The following is a 13,927-nucleotide window of genomic DNA, read 5'->3' on the forward strand; positions in this document are numbered from 1 at the left end:
TTGAAGAATGGTAACTATCGATTAGCTGGTTCAAAATGTACGTCTGATAACCTTAGAGTACCAGCTAAATTAGCTCCCAGCCCACGGGAAAACACGCCTGAAGGTGCCGCCAACGCGAAGGAGACATAACCCTAAATATGAATTTATTCTATGCATATGGACCTCTCTGTATACAAGTATAGTATAGAAGCTCTTAAATCGTAGATCTTAATAATATACACTGCCGAAAACAAAAAAGATCGATTATGTCTAAAAATTCATTCACCTACAGGGGGAAATACGTTTTCAACTGTAGATAATACCGCCTTCCGTAACGACGGCATCATGTTACGTGTAAGGTTTTCCACCATCTTTTTGGATTTGGTGTGATGGTCAAGATATTTTTCATAGATATTAAACTCGTCCAATATTCTCACCACGTGCCCTTCACAATCGCGCTCAGGACGACCGTAATTGGCTTTAAAAGCTTCAATTATTCTTTCATTGTCGCTTTCTAGTATTTTAACAGCAACCCATGTACGTTTTCCCTCGCGAATATCACTCCCCACGCAGGGTCTTAAACGGCCATGCTTATCGTAAATATCTAAGATATCATTCTGAAACATTCTACTGCAGTAGGAAAATTACGATCTGAATACCTACATCAACTTGAAAATGTAACCCAAGATCTGCTATAACATCTTTGGTGCCGTACCAAAGGGACATATTCCCAGTCATACTTAAAGCTCCCGCAAATGGGAACGCAAATATTGGCATACCAGCTTTGTAACGTGCAGTAACACGATATGTATCCATGTTAAAGGTTTCGTACGCCAATTTACCATTGCTTTTGTAAGACCAATCCATTGCTTGTCCTTTCGCGAGCGCTATCCTCATTTCATTAAACAACTCTTTTAATTCACCATATTGTTTCAAGGAGGCGAAATACTTCCTGAGCAACACCAATGCTGCCCCGTACAACAACTTGCCGTCAGTGATCGCGTTGAGCCCGACGTCCGGTTTCTTATACCATGAGATGTCATTCGCGCGAATTTCCGTCTGATCCCAAAGATCATCCTGCACAACCATTGCGGCGAGTGTCTAAAACTCGTTTAGAACTTGGACAAATTCAACAAAACTAAAGTTACCAGCTCAAAACACCAAGCAAGCATAATAACCAAACGATATTTGTCTTCGCTGAAACCTTCAGGCGTTTCCAGTGGCTTATACGCTTCCAAAACTACCGTGTGTCTAAATCGTTTCAATTTTAACACCGTAAAATCCACCATTTCTTCCAGATGTTGCGTCAGGTGCGGCAAATTCTGAGAGGCACAATACTCAGTTAGGGTGTTGATTACTTCTGGAAACGCCTCAACGAATTGCCTATTTTTCTCATCGCGTTTAACGTGCTTTAAATATGAGTCATTTGGGCCGTACTTGGAAATTAATCTGAAAAATGTTAATAACTTACAAGTGGATGTGTTGCTGTTACCTTTTGCAGAGTAGAAAACGATTAGTCTTCATTAATAAATTGAGAGGTAGAATAATTTTGATCCGCTGCATGTAGATTTCAATTGTAAGGTCGAGATTTACGCCAATTGTGTTTTACAATATGGTACTTACACGCGTGAATAGCGATATGACTAAAATCAGTCAAATTAAATATAGAAAACTTATTTAAATAAAATCTTTGTTTATTCATTTAGTTGTTCCAAGGATAAGTGCTACCACATCCTGTAGAATGTGGTACTATCTGATTATGCAATTGGTTCGTGTATACTCTAATTTAAACAATATCTGCCGTGAGCCCGTGACTTGGTAAACATTCCTTTACATATTAGCATACACGAAATTACCTCAAAAGGGGAATATTACGCAGGAATGGTCAAACCTAATTTGCAATTAAACAAATTGTATGATTTTTTTTCACTTATAATTGCACAAGAGGTTTGTATTTTACCGAGTAAATTTGGGTTGTTTAGGTAATGAAAATCTGTTGCCTAGCAATTAGACGAGAAAAACTGTCAACTAATAAAAATGCGACACCGCAGGTCTTCAGTCTCAATGCGCGAAATTGAACTTCGCGCTCTTGTTATATAAATAACTATTTTATTATACCTGAATCACAATCTCCGTTTTAAACACTCAAATGCGTGCGAAAAAGGGCCTTTAAAACACACGTGCTTTAAAGTTGCTAAGTAACGATACTTCAAGTATGACTTTTGAAACTGTCATCTGGATGAAATAAAAAATCCTCTTAGGTCGCTTTCTGTAAATGCAGAACATTTCTTTGGCTTTTGTACCTATCCTTTCGTTGAAGCTTTCACAAACGCGCGTAATTTAAGGTATGTTTCCAAATCTGTTCCACTTTTTAATCGCAGCATTGCTTTAAAGTTTTGAATGAATGCACCAAAATATAGATTTAAATACCTTTGACATTTCCTTCATATATGCCAGCATTATGGATGCATTTAAGACTGTATTCGTAAGTAACTTCCTATTCATCCATGGAAACAACTTTTCATATTCTTTATAATAGGCTTTACTGGAGTTGGATTTTACACCTACCAACGTTTGTTTAGATTTTACAACAATCGATTTAATGGGCGGTGTATTATCTTTTTCAACGGAAATCGTTTAATTCACAAAGACGATGATAAGCAAACGTCAAGTGACATTTCCATGGCAATCGTGAAATTACGAACACCCAGCCCACTTAATTAGACATGTATTCGAGTATAACGTCAATATGACTTCATTGTATTTCCTATTTTTAGATTATACTGCAGGTATAATAAAAAATACTATAAGATACACGTGTATAATTGGTCTTTAAAGCACTTGCAACGTTAAAGGCACTCCGCTTTGCGTCGTGCCCTTAAACTCGTTGCGCGTGCTTTAAAGACTTGATTATACACTTGTATCTTAATATACTATTTATACAGAGTTTCATGTAGCCCACTCGTTATAAAGTTTTTTACTTGCAAATTGAAATTTAAAATTTGCCTCCCAGCTACACAATCGCCAATTGAGGATTTAAATAAAATATCTTCACGACTTCCGTAAATGTCGGAAGTTGGCGCCATCTTGAGTCTTTTAAATAGAAAAATTTTCTATTTTTTTTTAAATGCGCCATTTTATTCTGAATTCAACGCATTTAAGATTTGTGTACCTACCTGTTATAGTTTAAATTAAAGCTGAGATGACGAGCAAGGAAGTTATTTCTTAGCATCTTCACTGAATACGGATGAATGCTTTTCTGCATTTGCACTAAATGCAATGGCATTTGGGATTATCTTCTTCTACACACTTTATTTCGAAACCGACGAACTGCGAATTGATTAATAGGGCCAACTGCCCATAACTTAGCGTAAACAAAATTTACGCGCCCTTTGTACCGTCGCGAAACTAACAACGCCACTTTCACAAACAAATAATTTCTTTCTCCCCGTATTTACACAGAAAGTGTCAATCACAATTAAATTAGATAACGCCGGCTTCGAAAGAACGCGTCGCGCTTCCCCACTTACGTCGAAAATAATTTTGTTTCAGGCTTTTTTGTGGGATCTAAGTTCCAGTAATAAACTATGAGAGATAACAATGACACTAATTTCTCACCCCGGCTTGCCAAAGACAAGGTAGCACAGAGTCCAGAGGAAAACGGAATTTCAATTTATAAACTGTGATTACTGTGACTCCAAGTTAAATGTTCAGGTTAATTTTATGGACAAGGTCAACTAACAAGTTAAACACCTCCTGGGGGTTACTTCCTAAAAAGGTGATTATAATGGGAACTCAATTGCCTTATTTTCCAGTCTTTCATATAATTTTTGTTTTTATTCAGGGGACAGTTTAACAATTCTTTGCAACCGGTTTACCGCAAGTACATTGAGGACTATCCAACACTTGGATCTTGTGTAGGTGCGCTGGAAATCTCCCGTGACCAAACTTCAATCTGGCTATATGATATGTTTGAATTACTCCACGGACGAAGTGTTACTTCCGGGTGAAGTAAGGCATACTGTGGTGGTTTTATGCTATACAGGGTGGTGTTTTTAAGTGAACCATTAGAAGTATTTCAGGAACGCTTTGGAATTTTGATTCGAAAACTTTTTCTAAAGTGAACAGTTTTTTTATTTTTGTTTTAGAAAAATTTTGCAAGTACAATTTTTTATCCGTTTTTTATGCTCTTTCTATTGATGTATAAGTAAAGATATGGTTTCCACTTCAAAACTTCGAGTTTTTAACCAAAAACCGATTGTCGACTTTGAACGCTTATTCGTATTATTTTCGAATCACATTTGAAAATCAGACTAATAGAATTTGATAGCCTGGACTTTTAGCTGTCCATTCGTGAAATAAACATTTTGCTAAGTTGTCAGACAATAGTGATATGGCTAATTTACTGAACCTCTGAAACTATGAAAAAATGTCAAAAATGTCAACTAACTTCGAAACAATGTCAGTTAGACATAGCATCATATTAACAAAGTCATACTGATTTTTTATGAGTAATTCGAAAATGCGATCAGAAAAGATAGTGCCATTTGAAATAAGAAAGTGCCGTTACCGTTCCGATACAACCGGAAAAGCGGCCATCTTGAAAATATTTTTAAATTTGATCGATTATTCAAAAAAGGTAATGGGTTCCGATTCGAAATTCCAAACCGTTCCTGAAATATTTCTAGTGGTCCACTTAAAAACACCACCCTGTATTGCTATTGTCATTTTTCATATGTAAAGTCCGTTGAATTTTTAAAATATTTGGCACACTTATCAAGTCAGATTTAGCAATTTTGGTTTCGCACATCGTTGACCACTTGGATTTCTTATTATCGGCACCAGAACACGTGCGTTAATTAAATCTCTCCTGATAAAGACTCCTAATCGCAAATACTTAAGTACCAGTTTAATTCAAAGCAGAATTTTCTCAAAAAAATGCTTGTGGGTACGAATTGGTCTTAAATACGAGGCAGAAGCACATCGAATTTGGCGGAAAATCAATTTGAATTGGCAAATTGGCGAAATTGATGAAAAATTGCGATTTATCAGTAAATGTTTGTCGGTGCAAATTAGCCCCTAATGCAAAACACAAGTTTGTCGAGTTCCGCGAAGCTTCTATATACTCGTACGTGATTTCGCTTTTATTAATGGAAAGTCTGAAAAAGGAAGTCTAGACAGATGGAAAAAAATTTATGAAAGAAGACAATCTTCCAGTTAAAAAGAGATTAGTATTTCTACTTTTTCTTTTTTATTAATAAACGCTTTTGAGTGCAAACACAAGTTTCTCAAGTTTCGCGGGACCGCTTACTTGGAGTTTCTTTTTTTCTTAAAAAGCTCAAAAATCGCGTATTGCGAAATGAATGAAAATTCGAATTTTAATAGAAATTCTCTCTTACCCCTGCAATTTTGAAGGCGGCTGCTATCTTGAATTTCCTTAAATGACAACAAATGTTTGGGTCTGAAACATGCATAACAATATCTCATTGAAGTCCTTCGCAATGCAAATCAATACCTTGAAACGTTCCATTACTGTATAGCAAGCCTTACTTTAAAAACGAAACGAATAACTTTTCGTTCTCTTAACAATCAACGCTATTGAAATGAAATGACTGATCCGTAATGAATACACTAATCCAATCTGAAATCCCAGCTTAAAATGTTCTTATCCAATGACAAATCTCCAAACTTGAGTACATAGCATGAACTTTAAGAAAAATTTCCGACCGAATACGAGCAAACTTGGGAAATCTACACAATAACTTTACGCATTCATTGTGAAACTTTACCGTAACGAATATTTATAGCCAATTTTTGGGGGCGTAATATTTAACTAGTCAGGGGATTTACTCCTGGCGCGATATAAGCTTCTACGTACTACCGCGCGTCGTTATCCCGGATCGCATTGCAAATCAGGTACCTATTCAATTTATAGTATTATCCTGCCGATATATAATGTGTTCATTAGGGCCGTGAAACGGGTGCGCAATTTTAAGCGATTCAACATCATGTTCGTGGTAACTGAAACTTCAGAGGGGAATTTAGCTGTAAGCACCGTTGTGCGGCCTTAGTGCTTGATGAACATGAAACCCCGGTGTAACGAGGCGCCGAAAAGTCATCATTCACTCGTGATTTTCATAATAAAGTTCTCGTATTAATTAATTAATTAATCGATTAAGAGGGAAATGTAGAGAAAACTTGGAGAATATCGGTTTTGCTTTAAAATAGCACGAAAACGGAAGTGAGGTAGTATTTCTAGTTCCTAGGCACTATAAATAACTTTGAAAATCTCAAATCACGAAACTGAAGTTAAACGAAGTGTTCTATTCATAAACAGTTACTTATTTTTTTTATTGATAAATTAAAACCTGAAAATTTGCAGACCAACATAGTTTTTCTTGATCTATCGAAAGAAAACATTATCATATGCGTTTCACTTCCGGTTCTACCGAGTACCGGACGTCGATAGCAACTTTCTTATTTTAAATAGAACACCATGTATTATTATTACAATTTTTAAATCCACATGAAAATCAACGTCGTTTGATATCACATTTCTCTATACCCAGCGTCAAAGGTTTTCAAGTTATTCAAGATTTTTCAAAATTTTTGACGTCTGACTGCTATTCTTGTGAGCCCCGTACCTATGACTCCGTTAACTTTAATGTCAAAATGTCTTCCAAAATCGATAGTACTGACTTGCTGATACGTGGCAATTTTTTTAAATTTTGATCGCTTTTCTACAGTGATTTAAAACTAATGGTCAACTTTAATAACTTCCAAGTTAATTTTTTCAAATGAAACTTGTTTTTGCACTTTCAAATATCGAAAAAAATTCCAGCTTTCATAATTTCGGGACTCATCACTGCCGAGCATATATTCCTTCAGATCCATTTTTTTTTAGACCAGCCGAAGAGAGGAACGTTACAAATTTTGGCGCCTAACGTGGGGCTATAAGATTCTCTATAACTTTTACATTGAACATTTTCGCCTAAATTTAATAGTTTTGCCACAAATTGCAAAACACCACTTTCCACCGCTTTCAACCCCCGAGACTTCACTCGCGGAAAAATTCAGCTGTTTTAATCATTTTTCCCCAATTTCAAATCATTTCACCTGGCTGGAAAACCCGGTTTCGCCCGGTAGCTAATTTTTTTTGAAAATAAATTATTTTAAAGCTATTTAGCCTGGACTATAGTTATTTCACCCTGTACGTAAATACACACTATATACTTGTATAAAAAAATTAAATAAAATGAAAATAAAACAAATTATAAATAAAAACCCCTGTATTAAATTCGTCCTTTAAAACTAAACTATATATACTGGCAGCAATTATAAGTATTAATAATATAATATAATATAATATAATGTTAATTAAATATATTCTGACCTTTTCCTCAATAGGCAGCGAACCAAACTCTTCTCGTGAGATGTCGGAATTAGACGAACAATGGAGTTAGCCCCAGAGAATTAACAGAAGAAAAATCCCTAGAAAGTGCATCCCATGTAGTAAAGAATTACCAGGCCTCTACATAAAGCCAAAATTGTCAATTGGTATAGTGCCGGAAACAGTTTAAGGAGCGTAAAAGATTTATTTTCTGTTAAACAAAGCAACAATATTCAAACTTATTAATCTGACAGTCAAGTGCTAGGTCAAGTGTTTATTTGATTCAAAAATTATTTTGGATGCATAAAATTAGGCGGTCTTCAGAAGAGATTTTGTCTTTTAAAAGTACACAGGGAATAACAATACACATAAATATACTTCTCTACCTGAAATACGTAGACAACTAATTACTAAGTTCAATAATTTTTTATATTTTTTTTCATTACTCCTATTACTTAGATCTCTGTGTTGTTCATTTGTACGTTTTATATAATTTATTTATAATTTGGTTTACGTTGCGCAATTTAATTTAATTTAATTATCTTTCAATTGCATTTTTACATATACCTTGTATGTTTATAATATTACTCTAGAAAGTATACGATTTTTACGAAGTAGACAAGCAAGCAAGAGAGGACACTTCCAGGAACGATTTTTATTTATTGTCCCTCTCTTGTTCTGAGCCCTCAACCGCTTGTGCCCAATTACAGAGCATAATGCTTTTTCTAGTTGTTCTATACTACTCCGGTATTTACCTTACGAATTAGGAAAACTGCAGGAAAACCTAATTTGGAGTAGCCGGCAGAATGCTCGAAACTGATCTAAGGAAATTCCCATCTCTGGCACAGATGAAAAATTCTTACCTCGGCCCAGGTTCGAACACCCGACCTGCCCGCTATGTATCCCAACGCTCTACCACTGAGACACATAGTCGGGTCCAAGAACAACAACATAAAAAGCCATATCACTAACAAATGGAACTTGTAATGCGAAAATTACTACAAACCGAAACACAAATCCCCGGAATCCCAAAATAATATCACTAGAGGAGAAGAGGCAATTCTAATAGGACTGAAGACCGGACATACACGACTTACCCATGACTTCGTGCTTAAAAAGGAAGAAGAATCAATTTGCCAACAAATGCAATACAAAACTAGCTGTGAGCCATATCCTCTGTGACTGCCCTGGGACCGCGGAGTAGCGTAACGACTTTGGCATTTAGAAACAGTATTTTGAAAACCAAAAAACGTGATAAAACTTCCTAAAAGACATTCAACTAAGTGGTGCCATGTAACATTAAATAAATTATCACTATATAAGCAAAAATGCCACAAGATCTTTGTAGGCGTTATCCCTTCAATCAAAAAAAGACGGTTGTTGTAAACTGGCTAATTATTACCAACTCTTGATTGAAGACAAAAGGTGTTCAAGTGACGGAATGGACTCAAATTCAGGTAGATTTGTGACAGTCATACAAAAACAGGGGCAAAGCTTTACTGTGCGCAGGCAGACAGACAGACAGAGACAGAGATTCTAGAAACAAAGCAAAAAGCACCTATAACTCGAAATTGTTTAAAGACTGTCATTTAAAAGTAGGAATGCAAAGTACGGCATCTACAAGGTGTACGTTGGGAACCAAAGAAAGTTACTAAAGGAATTATATTTTGTGAAGTACTACGTGCACATATTATACCCGATTTGAATAATTTTGTGGTTACCATCATCGCGGGTGTAACATCGTTGACTACTAAATTTGTCTAATGTGCAATATAGCATCATAGCGTCTTGTAGTATCCCAGTAATGATTATGTTATTACGTAAACAAGTTGAGCCGTAAAGAGCTTTATTTACCAAAATGTACCCCTCAATATTTTCTACACAAAGCATAATAAAACGGTTTCTTTGCAATATGATTGAAATTTGTGGATGGCAGTGACAATCCAAACAAAAACTCAATACTTAAGTTAATTTATATACGTAATGTATCTCGTTTTTACGGTTTTAATTACATATTTTAGTATAATTTGAAACATGGATGCAATAAAACAAAAGCGCATCGTTAAAGCGAACCTTTTTACGAGTGTAGCAGGTGTGCTTAAAAGGAATGCTGTGGTTATTTGAATTCCCTTAATGGCTTTCCTGTCTCTCAATAGAAGAAGCACTTAGGAAAATGTTTAATGTAAGCTTCGGAAAATAATAAAGTAAAAACTATGGAATTTTCCCCATAAATTACTAACGTGAATTAATATTCAGTACGTGCAGGTCGACTATTTTTCCTCAAGACTTAAATGTTAAAATGGTATCGAGTAAACTGAACATATAGCTTCTGAACGTAGGGAACGAACGAATAAGACAAGGTAATGTATTCAAAACTGAAGGAATAGTCATAATAAAGCTCCAATCCTGAAATGATGTATTTTTTACCATTCTTTGGTGTTCTCTTTCTTTTAGAATGTTATGGGGAACTCTTCTGTATTTGATTTAGTCTTATTTGTTTACAATATTCTTTAAATGCATCGACGTTTATGTCTTCATGGCGTTCGCCCCTCTTTTTAGATTAAAAAAGGGCAATCTTTCGTTAAGAAAACCCTCAGGACTTCTTATGTGTGGAATTATACCTTTGCCTTCACTGTTTTTTTTACCTGGTACTATTTAATTTCTCGAAGATACCGTCTTCTCCAAGAAATTATTTCTGTACTAACGATTTTCAGTTGTTGGTTTCCCACAAAAAATATGGTTCATGAAGTATCTGATTCAAAGCAAATCTTCTGTTTACTAAGTGAAATCACTTTTTAAAATAGCCTTCAAATTTGATCAAAATCTGAGTAATTTGAGTATTGCGCATCATAGAAATTTGTAGAGTATCAAAGTTTTTTATTTTCCGCAAGCTGCCGTTGGAGTTATTAGAACAATAAACTGAAATCAGAATCAAAGGTTTTAAAGGTGTCAAAAATTGTGTGTATTTTTTGTATTCTCATCAAAAGAAATTTCTGAGTTTGCGATCAGTCTTTACAGTCTTTTTCATAGTTTTTGGAATCCAAGCAATTTCCAATTAAAATTCATGTCAAGGGAATCGAACTCAGAAGGTTTCCATTATATTTATTGCGTAAATGTAAAACAAAATAAGCTGCGTTTTCAGTACCTACCTGTTATTGAAACCATATTAAAATTTAAGACAGAGATGGCCTTATCTACCTAGGGAGTAATTACTCATGTCTGTGCTAGGTAGGAATTTCATGTTTAATCCATTACCTAAGAAATTACTGTAGTGTAAAGGATGCATACTTAACTATCCCAGCTCGGTTGGGGATCAAAGACGACATAATGGAGCAACAACATCAACAGCAAACGACTTAAATTTAATCGTTTAATCGTTTTAATGATCGACATAACACCGTGCTCTTCTGATTTATTAAATAAGTTCGCATTCATTTGAGATGTTGTAACGTCTCGTTGAATGCTCTCTTAGTGTGTTAGGAGGTAATCTAAAATCTTCCTTTTACTTATATCGAAATCCGAAACCCATTTATGATTGGTGTACGTAATTTTGAATTAATTGGATTTGGGTCTGAATTTGTCACTGTAGTTTTTGGATGTATGTATCATTCGTGTAATGAGCATTGAACCGTCTTATCGATGAAGTCTTCTGAAATGCTAAAACAAGTTAACCAACCAATGATTGATATGTCTGCTTATCTGGAAGGCAGGATCAAATCACTTTTCTATAATGTTAACTGCATTTTTCCAATAGTAGGAATGCCAATAAAGCCGATTGGGAACTATACTAATAACCTCGCTAATAACTAAACACAGAAACTTGATATTTAAAATTGCAACATGAAATCTAACCAAAATGAGCTCATAGTAAAGCCCCTTAAAACGCGGAAAGTTCAGAATATTATAATTTATTTTGATAATGCGGCATGCAGATTATAAACAAACAAAAAACAGAGATATTCTGAAATTGTTAGGAGGTAAATTAATATTTACTTATTATGTTTGTACACCCACCCACTCTTGGTACCACAACAACGCAAATCGAAATATGAAAATGTATATGTGGGTGATGAATTAAATTAGGTCTTGATAATATTGACGAGGAATGTTTGTACATTCCTAAAATTTCCTGAAATTCAGGTATGTTTTTTTAAACTGGCTTTTCGCATTTACATTTCAACCACAAAGGATTAATACGTTTGTTACTCACTCGGTAATTTCTGCATCCGATGCAATCCGGCACGAAACTCCCCTATCCATAGCGCATTTTCCAGTTACCGGATCCGGCGGCGATAGACTGATGTACGGCGGTTCTTCCAGAAACGTGATTTTAAGATGAAACTTCTCTGGAACTCCTTGTGGAGGCGTGTGACTGTTGCCAGGCCAAACGATATCCTTTATATCCAAACCCTCTTTCTGCCACGACTTCCATACCCCAATCTGTAAGGAAAATGTTTCAACTTTAAAGAAAGGTCTTACTAAATGTCATGGTGCAGGGAGACAACGAATCTTAGTATCACTTCAGTTTTAAAAATTTACTATTGTTCATGAATAATTTTATTGTTGTGTTATTACTTGCATGTATCACTGTATGTGGTGGAATGACAAAGAAAGCTTATTATTAATTAGTCTGCAAGACATACAAAATGAAGTCTCGAAAGGAAGGATTGCGGATTTAAATAAAAGCCATATCTACCTCCTCCCAAACGAGCTGTTTACTTATCCCCGGCCTCAAATTCATAATCTTAAGTTCCGCCGCACGAAGAACGCCGTCTTGCGTGAATTCGATGTTTGGTTTACCCGCCTCCGTTTCGACGCTTACGTTGCGGAGATATCGAAAGAAACGATCTCCCGTATCCCAGCGTGCCGCTCCAACGCCTTCGCAAGATAGCTGAGTATTAAGCGACCGATTTATGTTGCGTGGGTCGTTTATAAAATCTTCCACGCCGTATGCGTAGACCTTAATTGCCGTTGTAATTTCGTTGACCAAACTGGCGCTCGACGTGTCGAAGTGCACTCCTGAAACGAAACGATATATCAAACTTTACGTTACATACCAAACGTTGGAAACCGATAGCATTTTGCAGGTTAAATAGGCTTAGGGAAATTAAGTAATAAGCTTTTAAGCTCACGCAAAGTTGACCTAACACGAAAACGAACCCCGCAATCCGGTGACACGTTACCATACCGATAATTAATAACATTGTTTATATAAGAAACTTATGTCTAGAAGCAATTATTTATAGATGAGTAGTATATAGTAGTTTCAGATATAAAAAGGTCGGGAGTTAATGAAACTTCGGTGTGTAGGGATGGTTATTTAACATTTGCTCAAGTTTTCAACCTAGAGCACCTTGTGCGAGAAGAGGAGGGAGGGGGAGGGAGCTTCAAAATTTTTGACAGTCTTTTCCGGTTTTTTTAAATAACTTTTCTCTTACGTCCTACGGTAAAAGCATCTACAGTGTGTCCTTTGCTTTTTCTCTCAATACTTTGCGGTAAATAATATGCGTACGCTTTTGATGAGCCAAATCGCCTGAGGACTTCTTTCGATTTAGCTGCTCATTTGCAACTAACATTTTTTCGTTAATTTAGGGTACTTGTTTTCCATTGCAGAAATCGTATTTCTTAATTCATTCATGTATCTCTTTGATTATTTTTCTTTGGTCCTTCGAGGTTTCTTGGCTAAGGGTTTTGAAAAAGGTTGTTTCTGCAAACTTTTGGCGGTGTTCATACTGATTTGATTAATTTTTTTATTATTCCTGCATCAGAATCTCTGTTTAAAACACGCTTGAGCGTGCGAAAAAAGCGTTAAAGGTTCAAATGCAAAAGATATCTTTGACTCATATCTTTTGTTGGAAGCTTTCACAAACGCACGTGGTTCAAAGCAGGTATGCTGCAAAATCTGTTCCAGTTTTTAATCGCAGTATTGATTGAAGTTTTGATTGAAAGGGTAGAAGATTTAAATGTCTTTTTTTTCTTTTGCGTCTCCAACAAGCAACTGAATGAACGGTGTATTATCTCGTGTGCGGACAATTCGCCCCGGACAATTCGCACTCGGATAATTCGCTCCCAGGATATTTCGCACCCTGGACATTTCGCACCCGGACCATTCGCACTCGAAAAATTCGCTCCCGAATAATTCACACCCGGATAATTCTGTAAATCTTTGGTTTATTAAAATTAAATATTTTTAAGAGGCTACTAGACCATTGCCTTTACAGAATGTATGTAGTAGTGCACATCTTGGTAAACATCTACTTCATGGAAAAATGTTTCAAATAATAGTTATTTGGTCTTTCATTTTCAACACATCGCGATTCTTTAAGTATTTCCATTTCTTAAATATAATCACGCTGGTTTTTTTTTGAAGTTGTATGAAGAGTCTGATATAGTTAAATCCTGTAATTTAAGAACACATAATTTTTATCTACTGCGCTTTCGTTTTGAGAAAATAAGAATAGGTAACTGAAACGTCTTTTGTGGAGTAATTAAATACCAAATAGTTATACCTAGTTATAGTATACCTACAATATTATGTGTAATATTCCCTACTTTTGA

General features: G+C 35.6%; 2 protein-coding genes across 2 annotated transcripts in view; both read right to left on the reverse strand.

Moving 5' to 3' along the window:
• LOC116173537 (glutamate receptor ionotropic, NMDA 2D-like) overlaps positions 1–12,945 on the reverse strand; it is a 59,588-nt gene extending 46,643 nt beyond the window's left edge. Inside the window, 3 exon segments of the mRNA XM_031491056.1 lie at positions 11,580–11,809; positions 12,066–12,388; positions 12,882–12,945. Coding sequence (XP_031346916.1) covers positions 11,580–11,809; positions 12,066–12,388; positions 12,882–12,945 — 617 coding nt within the window.
• On the reverse strand, positions 22–1,610 carry LOC116173760 (farnesyl pyrophosphate synthase 1-like). Its single transcript, XM_031491437.1, has 4 exons — positions 1,472–1,610; positions 1,128–1,428; positions 643–1,080; positions 22–596 (listed from the first exon to the last, which is right to left on the reverse strand). The coding sequence occupies exons 1-4, from the start codon at positions 1,540–1,542 to the stop codon at positions 258–260; spliced, it is 1,149 nt and encodes a 382-aa protein (XP_031347297.1). The 5' UTR covers positions 1,543–1,610; the 3' UTR covers positions 22–257.
• Positions 12,946–13,927: the final 982 nt, after the last annotated feature.

Source organism: Photinus pyralis, unplaced genomic scaffold (assembly GCF_008802855.1).
Source record: "Photinus pyralis isolate 1611_PpyrPB1 unplaced genomic scaffold, Ppyr1.3 Ppyr1.4_LG6, whole genome shotgun sequence".
Classification (NCBI taxonomy): domain Eukaryota; kingdom Metazoa; phylum Arthropoda; class Insecta; order Coleoptera; family Lampyridae; genus Photinus; species Photinus pyralis.